Source organism: Ambystoma mexicanum, chromosome 9 (genome assembly GCF_040938575.1).
Source record: "Ambystoma mexicanum isolate Mex_15411 chromosome 9, UKY_AmexF1_1, whole genome shotgun sequence".
NCBI classification, from domain to species: Eukaryota; Metazoa; Chordata; class Amphibia; order Caudata; family Ambystomatidae; genus Ambystoma; species Ambystoma mexicanum.
The window spans coordinates 34,256,154-34,272,363 of NC_090931.1; the positions used below are offsets into that span (position 1 = coordinate 34,256,154).

The 16,210-nt window shown below is 48.6% G+C and overlaps 1 protein-coding gene across 1 annotated transcript in view; it reads left to right on the forward strand.

Moving 5' to 3' along the window:
* Positions 1-15,932, forward strand: part of THYN1 (thymocyte nuclear protein 1) — a 278,091-nt gene extending 262,159 nt beyond the window's left edge. Inside the window, exons 6-8 of the mRNA XM_069614112.1 lie at positions 14,954-15,049; positions 15,136-15,286; positions 15,742-15,932. Coding sequence (XP_069470213.1) covers positions 14,954-15,049; positions 15,136-15,286; positions 15,742-15,785 — 291 coding nt within the window. The 3' untranslated portion in view covers positions 15,786-15,932. The remainder of the gene's footprint in view (positions 1-14,953; positions 15,050-15,135; positions 15,287-15,741) is intronic.
* The last annotated feature ends 278 nt before the right edge of the window (positions 15,933-16,210 follow it).

The window sequence follows — 16,210 nt, forward strand, 5'->3', positions numbered from 1 at the left end:
CGAAAAGAAAGCCGCTCCAATAGTCAGCCCAGCCGGTGAGTCAGGGAGACTGATAGCCGAGCGGTCTGTGTTAGTGTCAGGAATGGCACTCTGTCAAGAGTGGCACAGGGTACCCAGGTAGGTTTTGGGTGGCTGTGCTGAAGTAAGGTAGCAGATAAGCACACACAGCAGGAAGTTCAACAAGAAAGAAGAGTAGGAAACTGTAGCTGTGAGCCAAAAGATACAAAGGTACAAACAAACTGGATTCCCTCTTGGGGTGTATGCTGAAATGGGAAAGAGTGTTCCACGAACCTTAGGAAACTCCAGCCTTCTGCACAGATTGGTATAACAGAGGCCCACGCTGTATGCTCATGGCTGGGAACAACAGCAGTGGGTGTCTGTAACACTGAAAACGCAACAAGGGAAGGGGCAGAGGTTGCCTGCCAGAAAGCAACAGGCAAGCTCTGTACAAAGGGATTACATAAGACACATGAGAAGACAAGAACAGATATATCCAGCGAAAAGGAAGTCAATGAGCAATCTAGCAGAAGGAAATGAAGGAAAGGCAGTTAGACTGAAGTAGATAACCTAAGGTGGAATACAGAGGACTCAAGGAAGAGAACAAGGGAGCAGCAGTCAGGAAAACAGAAGGGCTGCAAAGTAGGAAGCAGGTCTGCAGTCAAGAGTGGGACTAGGTGCAGGCAAACTGTAGTGGACTGCGGAGGACTGTAGTAGGCTGCAAGGCAGGGAGTCCAGAAGAACAGGACAGAGAGAGATTAGTAGTAGGCGACAGAGAGAGAGCCCAAAAGAATAGGGCCGCGAGGTAGGGAGCCCAGAGGAGCAGGGCTTGTAAGCGATATTCAATCAACACTACAGCCAAGTCAATGCCTAGTCTGGGATGCTGAGGAAAACCGTTATTAATGTATTTGTATGTCTAGTTCAGTACTCTGGATGACCACCCATGTATAACACCCCCCTCTTAGAATCCCCCTGACCCCACTGAGCCAAGAAGTAGGTTTGTTTTGCAAATTAAAAGGTTTATTTGAGAATTTAAACAACATATATATATATTACACTTTATAATAAATTAATATCCGATAGTACACTTAGACATATGATGTTGATCAACAATGGGAAATCTGGCACTAGCACACTTCTTTACAATCAATGAGGAGTTAGTATAGGATGGATAAAGTAGCAAAAATACTTTTATGATTTCAAGGGAAAAGCAATGAGGAATAAAATGCAGTACAGAAATACTTGATATGATTTTAGGAAAAGATAAGATAATCACTTTTTCTCTGGCAATTCACCCCCCTCCACTATGCAATGTAAGACATGGAAGGAGATGGAAGGAGGAGCACACAGTTCTCAGGAATGCAATCAAATACAATACGAAATTCAGTTCCCCCCAGCAAGCTTAGAGGAAACAGGTAGGAGTTTGAAACACAGGCCCAAAATGCTTTTTAAATGTGATGCCAATGGATGGGAAAATGTGCCAACTAATTTTAATTCCCTCTAGAGATTCAGGGTGAGAGGGAGATGCGTGTTGGTATTAGTTCAGGCTCACTTTAGCAATGCTCTGAGTTATTGCCAAGTTGCAACGGATTTTAACAAAAGAAAGAATGGAGCTGCTATTTTGACAAGTGGAGAAATTGAGCCAAAATCGCAAATCGCGGTAAATTTCGCGAGTGCGTAAATCGTGATTGCGGAAAAAGTATAAGTAGGAAGTCGGTTCTAGGCTTGTTGGAAAGCTTAGATTCTAAGCTTTCAGAGGAAAGTTAAATCTCGTTCCTAGCCCAGACGGTTCCAGAGATACGGACGATTAAATAAAGGTAGTTTTTCGGATTTAAAGTAAACTCAAAATGACAGGTGACAGCTTGCAGCTGCAGAATTGACAGGTGACAGTTGTGCAGCTTTAAAAATGACAGATGACACGATTTCTAGGAGGCAGTTCTACTTAGGTTAAAATAGTTTGGATTAGATTATTTTAACTAAGAGATTGGTTCTGCACAGTTCTGCTAGGTACTCACAATATAAATTTGAACTAGGCCTCGTCACGGATCTGGTCAACACGTCCGGCTGCGGTTCTGTCTGCTCGGCAGGTCAATCAGGCACCGGTTCTGCTCACAGCGATCTGGGTCAGCTCTGCTCTGCTGGTCTAGCCTCTCTGGATTCTGGATGTAACACTGCTTTCTGGGTACTACAGGTTCTTGCAAAAATTCTCGGCAAAACTTCAAACAGCTCGCCCGGTTGTTGAATAGTTTGGTTAGTTTTGAGGCCTGCTGAAGAGGATTCAGCTGGTGGATTCAGGCCTCTCTGCTACAAATTCTGGAGTTAATTTCTGCTACAGGTTCTGGAGATTGATGGACTTGAAGTCTGGATCTCTGGATGTGAAGTCGTCGTCAGCATGCTCCGCAGCAAATGGAATTGAATGTCTCTACCTGTCACAGCAGTCTCTTTTTATGTGTTTTGGAAAGTGGGTGTGTGCGTTGGTCATAACTAAACCTGCCCCTCTCACTTGTCATTGGCCCAATTCTCCCCTCTCCCATGATTGGGGGAACTGAGTTGTGAGTCAGAGTGATGAGGTAGATTTTATGGCCAGAGGGCCCTCCCCTCTCATCTTTCCACACAAATCTATATTTGATCCAAATACATATTTCCAAAATACACAGTTGTTTTTACATCACCTACACACATCATATATCACATGAGGTAGGCACTGTTCCGACTCTGGTGTTTCTAGGAGCTTGGGTAAAGAAATGGCAACTTATTTTCGATTTTAGTGGGTTATGCAACATTGGTTTTTCATTAAAAATTATACACATATACACGGCCTGTCCATACATACTCCAGTAAATTCCCATGTCTCTAGCTGAAACACAGAGTCTGTAGTATCAATAAATAGCGGGGTTTTGCCCCAGAACATCACACAAATTGGAGTTTGGGCTTGAATTGTGGGCAAAGTTTTCATTTTAAGGATCCCCAAATTTCACATTTCTGTCATCTGGTTACCAAGAGTTATCAGTGTTTCTGTAACATATATATTTGCTTTCAATTCAAAGTACTGCAGTGTTTGAGTCCGCCCCCAAAGTTTGGGGATGACAGTGATCACATGTCTCTCCTGGCTGGCAGATCTTTGTTGACAGGAAACAGTCAAAATCACCATATCCTATTCAAGGGAAAAGGTCTTTTGTGTGGGCTCCAGCAAGCTGAGGTCAACAGACCAGGGGGCCACTTTGCATTTGGTTAGCATGACCATGTGATATCCTAGGCTTGCTGAGGTGAGAAGGTTTCCCAGCCTTTTGTCCTGTTAATTAAATCAGATTGTCTCTGGGAACAGCAGGTGGTTAGATTTTCAATTAACTAACAAGCTTTGAAGTCCCTGCCCCTCTTGCAACTCCTAAATACAGTTTCCCTGTCAGAGTTTAGACCGCTAGCGCCACCTTGGGGAATTTGTCGGTACTGCATCCATTTTTGAGTTGTCTTGAATTACTGCATTTCAATAGAGTGGTCTTACATGGAAGTATACTATCCAGGTTCAGCACATGGCAATGGTGTGGTTCTGCAGTAAAATAATTTTGTACCCATAATTTAGCCATATTTGACCTGAAAATGAATTCCCAATAGTTATGGGTTGCTTTTGGCAATCAGCATTGCCCTTTTTGCAATGGCTTCAGGCTACTGTGTGTGTAGCCCAATGGTGGTTAGGCAGTGCCCTCCTGTGCTCACAACATAGGCAAAAATGGGTGGCAGCCTATTCTTCATGTTTTCCCTGTGCACTCTCTGGGGAGGTCTGGCCATCATGATGTTTTCCATGCCAGTACTGCACAGTTTTATGGTAGGGCTTGTATGCATGGGTAAAACATCCCACAGGCTGTAGGCAGCTAAGTGTAAAACAGGCTGTAAGGCAGAGGAGTGTAGCAAGCCGCAAGGCAGGGAGCCCAGAGGACAAGGGCTGTAGGCAGGGGAGGGAGACAGGCTGCAAGGAAGAAGCCCAGAGGACACGGGCTGTAGGCAGCGGAGGGAGCAGGCTGCAAGGAAGGAGCCCAGAGGACAAGGGCTTGGAGACAGCAGAAGGTTGCAAGCTGCAAGGTATGGAGCCCAGAGGACAAGGGTTGTAGGCAGCTGGAGTGAGGCAGGCTGCAGGGCAGGGAGCCCAGAGGACAAGGATCATAGGCAGCCGGAGTGAGGCAGGCTGCAGGGCAGGGAGCCCAGAGGACAAGGACTGTAGGCAGCCGGAGTAAGGCAGGCTGCAGGGCAGGAAGCCCAGAGGACAAGGACTGTAGGCAGCCGGAGTGAGGCAGGCTGCAAGGCAAGGAGCCCAGAGGAGCAGGGCAGCAAGGAGTGAGCCCAGAGGAGCAGGGCCGCTGACTGTAGAGGGCTGCAGAGGACTGCAATAGGCTGCAAGGCAGGAATCCCAGAGGACAAGGGCTGTAGGTAGAAGGCAGCGGAGCGTGATCGGCTGCAAGGCAGGGAGCCCGGAAAGGGCACTGGATCAAAACAGGATAATGCAGCAACAGGAACAGCATACAAAGTAAAGGGTCAAGGCAAACAGGAGCGGGGAGAACTCAAGATGCAAGACATTGTGCTCCTGCAGGCAGCTGCTTATATACAGCCCTGCCCTGTTCTTAGGCAGGCTAATTGACAGCACCTGGAGCAGCACACCTGAAGACAATCTGCCTCCTCCCTCTCTGGTCCAGAGCAGGTGGAAGCAGCACTGGCCGCTAGGGCTTCTGGGGATTGTGGTCCCAATAATGATGAATGAGAATAGCCAGGAATTGAGGACTGCAGCAAGGTGCATTGTGGTAAATGTAGTTAGTTGAATAAAATAAGAAAGAACCAAAGTCGAGCAAATGGAAATTAAAGACCAAGGCGTGAATAGGAGTTGTTCAAAGAGTATTAGGAGGATAAATGAGTACCAAGTAGTCCATGATGGTTGCCAATGCGTGTGCCAGCGGCGCGGGCATGACAGTTAGACTGTGTTTCCCCACACTATTTGCAAATTAGCGGTAAGGATTGGCAATATTCTTTTTTTAATATAGGCCCTTTTTATTTTGACAAGACTCCACTAGGACTGCATTATTATTTTTTGATGGGTGTAACTTGGTCCCATCTTTGATTTAGGCTTAGATAGGCGTTCATCAAACCATTAATATGGTTCAATAAACACCCTTGATCTGTGGTCGCTTGTGTCTGTCTTACTTCGATACCATGCCTTCCTTACAATTGTTTAACATCTGATTCAAATCTTTTAAGTGCTGACTGAAGATTCAACTTGCAAACGGTTCTCGTTCTTCAGTATCCACACCCTAGGTACCTGAACCCTTCCTCCCCTGCGCCCAGCCGTGGGTACCTTCGCAGTGCCCACTTCCCCCACTGGACTGGATAGTGGGTGGATTTATCCCAATTTATTTGCAACCCCGAGTATCAGCCAAACTATGTCAGCATGTCCATGCCTCTGGGTATTGAGTTTACATCGGGATGTCATCTGCATATAGTGATATCCTCTCTTCCCTTCGTCGTGGCCATGGGAAGCCTGTGATCTCTGGCTCCACCCTTACACATTCTGCTAGAGGCTCCAACACGATAGCGAATAGTGACAGCAAGCATCCTTGCCTGGGTCTCTGCTCAAGGTGGAACACCCTCAACACCAGCTGATTTACCTTTACCCTAGCCGCCAGCCCGATGTACAACAGCCGTACCCAGCCAGTGAAGTCCTGCCCAAGCCCATTCTTCTCAACACTGCAAACAATGGTCCCTTTCAATGTCAAAAGCCTTGGGCGTAGAGCGCTAGTATGTCCACAGGCTGCTGGGTATACTTGCTCTAGCCAGAACTAAATGCAGCCGTCTAATGTTTCTTCCTGTTCACCTGGTTGGGATGAATCCACATTGATAGTCTTTCAAGATATCGTCTATGACCTTTTCCAATCTACTGACTCCACCAAACTATATTAATGATGCCTCTGACCATGTCATCTGACATCTGGAGCTGGATGTCTAGGTTCAGGTAAGAACCTTCAAACTTGTGCAAGTCAGGGAGCTATGACTCTGTGCCCTGGTACCTTAGAGTCCAGGTTGGTTGCCAGAGTCTGCCCGGCAACAAGGTGGCTGTCTTAGAACGTTTCCTAACAGTGTGCTACCCTGCTTGACTTAGTCTTTCTTCCACCAAGCTTTCTCCTCTCATTCTCCCTACACTCCTTCTCAAACTCATCCCACCTCTATTTCTCTGTTTCTACTCCTTGCCTTCCCCATTAGATTTTGCTCCTCCACATTACTACTACCACTTCCACGATACTATTCCCTCCTCCTCAACTCTGCTCACCTCCTACTCAGTTGTAGACACTTCACAATCACTGTCTCACCTGCCCATATTCACAGTACCACTCTCACTCACTAACAATACTGCTCCGTCTCCAGAAAACAACTCCACAAACCGCCACTCCTTCCTTCCTCCTTCTGGTGTCTTGGTCTACCACCTCCACTTCCTCTGACATCATCCGAACAACCCACAACTTCCTGTCGTGTTTATGTCCTCCTTCCTCCTGCCATTGGTTGTCCTTTCTTCTCTAAACTATTCCTATCGTTCCCACTTGTGTCGTGACGACAGCAGAATCATGATACAGCAGGCTAAGCTGTGTCATGAAAACCTGCAACACCAAGACCTGCCTGTTCCATTGAACATTGAAACAGAGCCAGGACGAGCTCAAACCAGGAATTCTGTAATCTCACAATTCATCATTTAAGAATTCTCTTAATTCTCTTTCTATTTTAGTTTTATTAATATACTTAATCCTATTGGAAAACTACATTGGTGTCTTGGCACCATTCTGGCTTCTCTAGCACTTCTTCCACCCTCCCCTCCCCCGCTAGTCCCAGCTCTCTCATGCTTAACTGATCTAAACTGTTCTAGGCTCACAATGATACAAACTTCCCTGGGTTGACACCTTGTGGATTGCCAGTAAAGAAATACATTGCCAGAACTTTATTTTCGGACACCATACAGGTCATTGGTTCATTGCTAGAAACCAGAACACAGCAACAGGCTTCCACCGAGGGCACAGTAACCAGTGGCGTATCGACCACGGGGGCAGAGGGAACTGTCACTTGTAAAATAAGGCCTGTAATGTTTCTTTGTTTGTGGCGCGTGGAAGTATGAATGAAATGGAAGTCTGATGGGCCACACATCTTTAATTTTGCTACCTTCCAAAAATAGAACTGCATTGTTTGTCAGGAGTTTTAGTACTCGATGGGTGTATGTCTTGGCAACAAAAGGGGCTGTTTCCTGAGCCATTTTGCCAGGCCAATAGATATTGTACTGCCAAACCATGTTTTCCCTTGCAAACAACGGCCTTATAAGAAGGCTAAAAATCAGACCTGCAATTAACTGCCACCATATGGACCCAAGCAAAATGCTGATTGGATAACCATGAGAAAAGCGGAATATTTGGCATTCCTTTCTAAAACATTAAATGGATGCATTGATGTGATGGAGCAGATGTTACTATAATGTCAGCAAACCGGGAGCAGGTCTCTGTGCTCTTTTTCTAGAGTTTTCTACTCTGATCTAGCAGAGATATCATATTTTAGCCAGACCGTAAAGGTTTATGAACTGTACTTAGAATGGATCAGAACAAGCAGATCTTAAACGTATCAGTAAATTAGCCTAATCTTTGGAATAGAAGAATACAGTAGTTTACCAATCTGATTTGCCAGTCACTCCACCCTGAATAATGGTAATAGCTAAATACAACAGAGGCCAAGTTAACTCTCTTTTCTACAAAGCAATGCAGTCCTTCTGATCTCGGCGTCCAATAAAGGGGCCCGGGTGGTGGTCCATTGAGACGGGAGAGGGGTTCGGGAGTGGATAGATGGCTCATGTTGGGAAATACTTCACTTCACCTGCGATGCTCTTTTTTTATTTTATTTTTTACCATACATTTTTATTAACTTTTCCAATAAATGCATCTCAGAAATTCAACAGAAACAAATGAAACAACCCCCGTCCTCCCGAACTAGCCCCCCCTCCCACCTCCCAATCCAACAGGTTCCCTATTTTCCACTCTTGATATATATGAACTGCACACATAGTTCTATCCCCTCTAAAGTCTTTCGGCCAGAGTACCAGGGCATCTCCATGAATCAGGATCAAAAGCCGACTTCCTCTTGGATTAGCTGTGGATAGGTGACCCAACTCTTCCCAGATCCGATTCGTCCTGAAGGCTAATAATGCCCAGTAGTTCCATGGCTTTGGGACACCATGCCCGTCGGGCCCCCGCTTTTAGGTAAGTCAGCAAGTTGGCCCAGTCCGACGAAAATCGCATGTGTTGGCCCTGAATAGAATAAGTGAGCCATTCAACCACCACCAGAGACCACAACTTAGCAACCCATTCGTGTTCGTGAGGGGGATCCCTCGACTTCCACCTCCGGGCAAGTACCAGCGCCGCCGCCATCACCATTATTACATAGAGTTTGCGATCCCCTCTCGAGGAAGGAGATGTAAGCAAGTCGTTCAGGCCCAGTAAGGCCAGGCCTCTGTTTTGTCTCGGCTGAATTCCCAGCACCTGGGTGACGGCTTGATGGACCTGCGTCCAGAATGAGTCAATTTTGGGACATTTCCACCAAACATGAGCCCAGGAACCCTCCGAGCCGCATTCCCTCCAACACAACCTCGAGACATTGGGGTATACTTTATTTAACCTGGTTGGGGTTAAGTGCCACCTCGTCATCAGCTTCAGCCATATCTCCCGGATTTGAATCAATCTGGCGAGTTTCGGGATCTGAGACCACAGTTTTACCCATTCTTGCTCCTCAATAGCCACCCCCAAATCCTGCTCCCATAGGACCATATACTTCCTCGCTGGCAGCGTTTCCTGACCTTTAATCAGTTTATAGATGGACAAAACCACCCCCCTATCCCTGGAATCTGTGTCTAAGTATTTTTCGAAGTTGGTGAGAGAGCGCGAACCCGCCTGTTTAAGCTCTCGCTGAGAGACCCAGTGCCTGATCTGGAGGTAAGAATACCTTTGCTTTTCCCCTATGCCGAAATCCTTCTTACATTGCTCAAATCTTTTCACCTCTCCCCCCTCCAACACATCCCGTACCATGCGACAGCCGCCTTGAAACCAAGGAAGAAAAGCCAGCGGATCGATAAGAGCTGGAGTGAATTGTGGATTTCCGTGTAAGGGCGTATACGGAGAAGGGAAGGTAGTGATGTGTGCTCTGCTGATGGCTTGATCCCAGGCTTCACCTGTGGTTGAAGTTATAGCACTGCAGTACATACGCGAAGGCCTATTCTGCCTCGGGACCCACAAAACCCCCTCCAAATCCTTCCCCACCACAGCTCCATCCATCCGCCTCCACACCTTCCCCCTATCGTCTCTCTGCCAGTCCCTAATGACTCTAATCTGAGCCGCAAGATAATAAACCTTAAAGTCCGGCTCTCCCACCCCACTCCTGCCGGGGGAAGCTTTCATAAGAGCGGCCGCTATTCTCGGGTGCTTTTGACTCCAAACGAACCTAGTGAGTATTCTTTGTAGGGTCTTAAAGAAGGACGACAGGAGTCGCACGGGGAGTGCCGTGAAATGATAAAGGAGAAGGGGCAGGATTGTCATTTTTAGGGCGTTGATTCTCCCCAACCACGAAATTTCCAGGGGTCCCCAGTCCACCAATTTCGATTTCACCTTCTGAAGGAGTGGAGGGAAGTTCGCTTTGTAAAGATCGCCCACGGACCGTGTCAGGGAAACTCCCAGATGCTTTAATGAGGAGTCAACCCACCTGTACGGATAAGCCTTCCTGAGGTCCTGGACCTCACTTGGTGACAGAGTGAAGGGTAACGCTTCAGATTTGTGCGCGGTAATTTTTAGGCCTGCCACTTGGCCGAACCTGTTTACCTCCCTAGCCACCGCTAGCAGTGAGGTAATTGGCTTGGTAAGTACAAATATGTCGTTTGCAAAAGCCACTATCTTATGAACCTCTCCACCAAACGGGAGCCCCTCGGTGTCCTCAGAGGACCGTACTGTCTGCAGGAAGGGTTCCAAGTGTAGGGCGTAGAATAGTGGTGACAGCAGGCAACCTTGCTTGGTGTCCCTTCCCACCCTAACTGGGGCTGATATGTGTCCATTTATTGCTAGACGAATAACCGGGTTACGGTAGTTAGCCCTTACCCTGGTAATGAAACCCAGACCGAACCCCATTTTGGCCATGGCCGCAAACAGGAACCCCCACTCAACCAGGTCAAATGCCTTCTCGGCGTCAATCGCCAAAGGAAGGGCCGGGACGTTCTTTTTCTGAGCGTTTTCGATCAGGTGGGCCAATCTTCTAACATTATCTGAAGTCTGCCTCCCTTTAATAAAACCAGACTGGTCACTATGTGTTAATGTGGGGAGAACTGTTTCCAAACGGTTGGCCAATACCTTGGTTTGACTTTTAGCATCTACATTTATCAATGCTATTGGGCGGTAGGAAGCACAGTCGGTAGGGTCTTTACCCTTCGTATGTACTAAGATGACATTGGCTTCATTCATCGAGTTGGGGAGAACACCTGTTGACCCTACACAGTTGAAGAGTTTGGTGAGGATAGGGATCAAAGTTTCTTTGTGCGTCTTATAGAATTCAGATACAAACCCATCTGGACCTGGGGCTTTACCAGACGGTAAGTTAATGATCAGCCTCCTAACCTCGTCTGTTGTGATCTGCCGGTCGAGCTCATCCCTCTCATCCTGAGAAAGCCTACTGCATCCCACCTGAGAGAGATAAAACTCTTGTTCCGCAGTCGCAGGGTCTCCTGATCTGTAAAGGTCCAAATAAAATTTGCAAAATTCCCCTTCGATGTCCGAATTATTAGTAAGGAAGACCCCTGACTGTCTCTTTATTTTCAAGATCGTCCTGTCTCCAGCCTCCTTCCTTAACTTCCTGGCCAGCAACCTGTCAGCCTTAATGCCTCTAATGTAGAACCTTTGTCGCATAGCCAGGAGGTTACGCTCTGCCGCCCTTGTCTGCATAAAGTTTAACTGACCTCTCACCGCCCTATATGTTCCCCTTTAGTGGCTGCTGTTATCCTGCTACCCATACGAGACTCTTTAAGTCTGGTTTCCAATTTTAGCTCCTCCAGTCTCAGCTCCCGTTCCCTTCTAGCTTTGGTTGCTATGATCCTTCCCCTTACAGTGGCTTTGAGGGCGTCCCACCAATTTTGGGGGTTCGTGTCATCCCAGTTATTATGGTTAGTGAAGTCTATAATTCCCTCTTCTATCTCTTTGACCAGGACTGGGTCCCTAAACAGCGAGGTTGGGTATCTCCACTTCCAAATGCCTGGGGGCCCGTTTAGCCTGGATATGGAGATGGTAAGTAGGGCGTGGTCTCCCAGAGCAATTGCCCCTAAATCCAGAGCTACGGTTCTACCCAACAACGGCTTTGAAATCCAGGCATAGTCTATTTGTGAGTGTGACCTATGGGCGTGTGAGTAGAATGTGTAACCCGGAGCATCACCGTATAGCTCTCGCCAGGCATCAACCAAGGCCAGATAGTCCATTTTCTTCACCAGGTCCCCAGAAGGTCCCCTCTGTGTTCCCCATGTGGCGGATGTGCTGTCTCTGGCGGGGTCCCAGGCTAAATTAAAGTCTCCTAGCAAGAGGATATTTGCCTTTGCAAATTTCCCTAGGCGGGTTACTATATTTTGTATATAGGGGTCCTGGGCTTGATTTGGAGCATATAGAGTTGCTACCGTGATGACTTCCTCCTGTCCCTGAAGTATCACCACTAGGTATCTGCCTTGGTTGTCCTTCTGTGTGTTCCCAATTGTCAGGTCCAACCCATCCCTCAAGGCTATTAGGACTCCCCCTTTCTTGCTGGTGTTAGTCGCCTGTAGTATCCGTGAGTACTCACGGAATCTTACCCTGTGGGTGTCCCTAGTGTGCACATGTGTCTGCTGTATAGCCACAACATGAGGATATGTTCCCGCCCAAGGAACCTCTTCACCTTCTTCCTCTTAACCGGGGAATTAAGGCTGTTCACATTTAATGAAAGCACCCTAAGTACCTCGGAGTTTGCCATAAGGAAAGATGACGTGATGCCTGATTCTCCCCTTTATGCCCGCTGATCCCCTCGCCGAACCCTCCTCAGTGTGTGCAGTCCACTCGCGGACCACTACGAGCCCCCTCCCAACTAAGACCTTGGATCTCTCCCCCCTTCCCCCTGTCTAGGCGAATCCGACTGGCACCAAGCCTCCCTCGCAACAACATTACGAGAGCCGGACTCAATAACAAACCTAGAACACCCCCTTTGAAAATGTAGGAACTCCCCTTCCCATTCTGAGATGTCAGGACCCTCCCTCCTTCCCAATGCATTCCGCAGATGTGTAGGCAATCGCCAATTAAAGTTTTAATACGCACGTTAAACTTAGATCCATGTGTGCCCTCCCCAGGGTTGGTACAGAGACTATGAACGTGCAACTTGTTTTCCTTGTGAACCCCTCTCCCCAGTATGGTCCTTTTGGTCTGGAGTCTGGGCCTGGGTCAGAGAACTGAACAGAAGTTGCTTACGCTCCCTCCTTGATTTCTTAGGACCCACTTCCGACCATTCCCAAGGTTTCTGTGACAGTGCTCTCCCGGACTGGGAAGCTCCTGTCATAGGTGGGACGTCCTCGAGGCCTAATAGAGCCAGTCCTTGGTCGCAGGTCGTGATTCTCTGTTGCTTCCCCTGCCACTGGAAGCTAAGAGCAAATGGGTGGAGCCACCTGTAGCGCACTTGCTTTTCTCTAAGATGAGCCAAGATCGGGGCCATGCGCCATTTCCTATTCAGGGTAGCTTGAGATAGATCATAGTATAGCTGTATTTCTGAACTGTTGTGGGTTATCTGTCCCGCCTTCCTGGCTGCCTGAAGGATGCTCTCTTTCTGGGTATAACTATGGAACGCCACCAGTACATCCCGTGGTCGCGCTCCGGTCTCCTGACGCCTCAGTCCCACACGATGGACCATGTCGAGCTTAATATCTTCGCTTTGATCGGCTTTCATGAGGACTCCAAATATTGATTTCATTGTTTCGGCCAGATCTTGATCTAGGACAGATTCTGGCAGGGATTTAACCCGTATATTAGACCTCCTGGATCTATTCTCCAGGTCTTCTGCGTGCAATTCGAGGTTGTGAGTTGCTGTCGCGAGGGTCTCCAAGAGGGAGTCCGCCTTTCATGAGTCCTCCGCCAACTCCTGTAGGGCCCTCTCATTCGTGTCCACCCTCTCTTTGATTTTGTTGAGGTCCCTTTTTATTTCTTGTAGGCCCTCTGCCAGATCCTCCCTTAGCGCATCCATCTGCTTCTGTCCTGCATCTGTGATTTTTTTTTCCACGATTTCCCCAAGCAGGGAGCGAAGTTGGGCTTCAGTGACCGGCAGGTCCTGTGGATCCCGAGTGGAGGCCGAGGTGGCCGGGAAGGACCCGTCTCCGGGCTCCTGAGGTCTCTGCTCACCGAGCTCACTGGCCCAAATCTGGGCCAGAGAACCCTCCTGATGCTTCTTCGCCATCCTAGCAGAGGCGGGGATGTCTTTGGATTTGCTTCTTGACATACCGCCTGGGTTAGGGGTCCCCCAAGTGGGCTGAGTACTCCACTAATTTTCCTATTTGGGGCTGGTCGCCACTCTAACCACCACCAGGCCCGAGACTCCCGAATGACCGGGCGGCCTGGTCCGCCGTGCCAATCAACAACGTAAGGTCAGTCTGGGGGCCTGCCTGATTCTCCTGATGCCGCTCCCCCGTCTGAGTCCCACTCCTGGGGGACAAGACTTGAGGATAATGGTGATGGGGGGCGGTGGGGCCCGGTCTGCAAGGCCCCCGTTGGGTCACAACTCCCCCGGGGGGGCACTCCCCAAGGAATATCCAAACCACAGGGCCCCGCAGACCCAACTGTCTCAAGACTGATAGGGAGGGAGTGTGCAGGGGGGGGCCCTCTCTTCAGTATAACTCAACTTCCTCGGCCCCCCTGACATCCCCCCCCACTTACTTGGCTGGTCAGCCCAGAGAACGCTGACCCGGGGCCCAACCCCCACCTCCAGCGGCGAGATGCGTGCTCCTCTCCCTGGCCGTGTTTCGGGTCCGCTATGCCCGGCGCCTGACCCAACGCGCCGCGGGCTCCACTCCACTACGGGTCCTCTTCTTTGTTGGAGAGTGTCTGCACAAGGCCGATGGCGCTCTCTCCCCAGCGTCACCCGGCCGGGCCTCCTCACCGGGTCCGGCGCACAGGGTCTCTGGCCCCCTCTTCCACAATCGCAGGGGGCGTCGTCCTCCTACGCTCCATACTCGCGCCTCGGGTCTGGCTCCCCCGCTGTCTCGGCGCCCGGGGGAATGCAGTGTTGCCACTAGCCCCTCGGCCCGGGCCACACCTCCCGGCGCTGCACTCGCCTCTCCCCGCACAGGTGGCCGAGCCTGGGGTTCTCCCTTCTGACACTGAACGAAGTGGCTGCAGCCGAGGTTCTGCGGCAGACCCCGCAGCATTTTACCGGCTCGTCTTGCCGCTTGCGGTTCAGCCTGAGCTTCCCCCACACCGGCCGATTTGAGGGGAGGGCACCTGCAGCTTCAACGCAGCTTCTTCTTGCAAGTGGTTTAAAGCTGTGCGGGAGCTCCAGGTAGCGCGACCTTACAGATCCGTCGCCATCTTGGAATACCACCTGCGATGCTCTTAACAGCCCATGTCTTAACCGTGCTTTCCCACAGGGTCTGACCCACTTGATCTGATGCCAAATATAAGGGATCTGTTGATGGCTACTTTGAGGCTGAAATTCAACATTTATGTTCTCCTTTTCCCTCTTCCCTTGGCCCGAGGGTGGTGAGTTCTAGACACACCAAGGCCTCAACAGTGCTACCAACTCACTTTAAAAAGATAAGAGTTGAGTTGCATAGTTTACAGTTTCCGTTTTATACCCATGTCGAAGTTTAACCGCAATAGGCTGCAGTGTCTGTCGTGAAACACTCCTCTGTTGGTTACAGATCGTGAAGGCAGCTTATGTGGACCACACACAGTTCGACAAGAAAGATTCTCACTACGATCCATCCAGTCAAGAGGAGAACCCCAAATGGTCCATGGTAAGAACATCTTTGGTTTATGGGATAAGTGTATTTCCTCAGTGTAATACCTGAGTGATGTAAAGTTCTATAATCTGTCTTCTTAGGTGGACGTTCAGTTTGTGCGAATGACTAAGCGATTCATCCCTCTCGCAGAGCTGAAGGTTTACTACCAGGAACATGCTGCCACGGGTGGGCCTCTCAAGAACATGGCACTTTTCACTAGGTCGCGGCTTTCAGTCCAGCCGTTGATCAAAGGTATTTGCTGGACGGACACTGGTGGAAGGATAAAAACTGAAACCCTTTGTTCTGTATTAATTTCTGTTGCTTTTGGGTATCAATCCATTCATTTTGTTCTCTCCTTTCTTGTGGTTCATTTTTTTTGTGAGGTTTCTTTAATTAGTGGTTCTTCTTTACTGGAATTGAGTTCTTTCCGCTCCATGCCTGGTCGACAAACTCTTCTTTTACGCTTGCATTACTCTGGGCAATAAACGTTGCTTACTTCCTCAGTCATGAGACGGGTTAGTACACTGCTGTTTCCTGGAGCCCTTAGTACTAAATTTCCAAATGAATCCTGCAACCCTGTGCTGGAGAAGGGCAGGCAGTACTGCAGGAAGAACTTGTGCTGGGAAGAGGACGGGGATTGTGAGGGGGGGAGTGAACCTTGGAATGACCTGAACCAATAACATCTTCTGCCTTTTCCTTTCACACAGAGGAATTTGAGTTCATTTTGAGTCTCGAGGATAAAGACAGCTGAACACAGGTGACACAGAGATATTGCAGCTGGGATCTTGCTCCGTACCAGACGTCATTACGATAGTACTTGCCAGTGACACGAGATTATCTACAAAACCATACATGAAGATTTGGATTTTGGTTGAAATAAAAACTTTTTTTATATGTACATACTTGTAGTAGAACGGATATATTTTTAAGGAAAGAAATAACTTCTAATTGTGGAATAGAATCTTAAACATGCAACCGTCCCTACTTCTTTCCTCTTTCAGACAGTGAAACAATTAAAATCTGCATCATGCAAATGACCCCTTCCGCTGCTAATGGAGATACATTGAGTAGAACAAACCCATGCTGTCCAGAATGATGATAAATGAGTGCGAGGAGGTGCCCTGTCAGGCTTTAGGGGCAAGGGATGGGGTATCCAAAGGGTCTACTGCACCACTT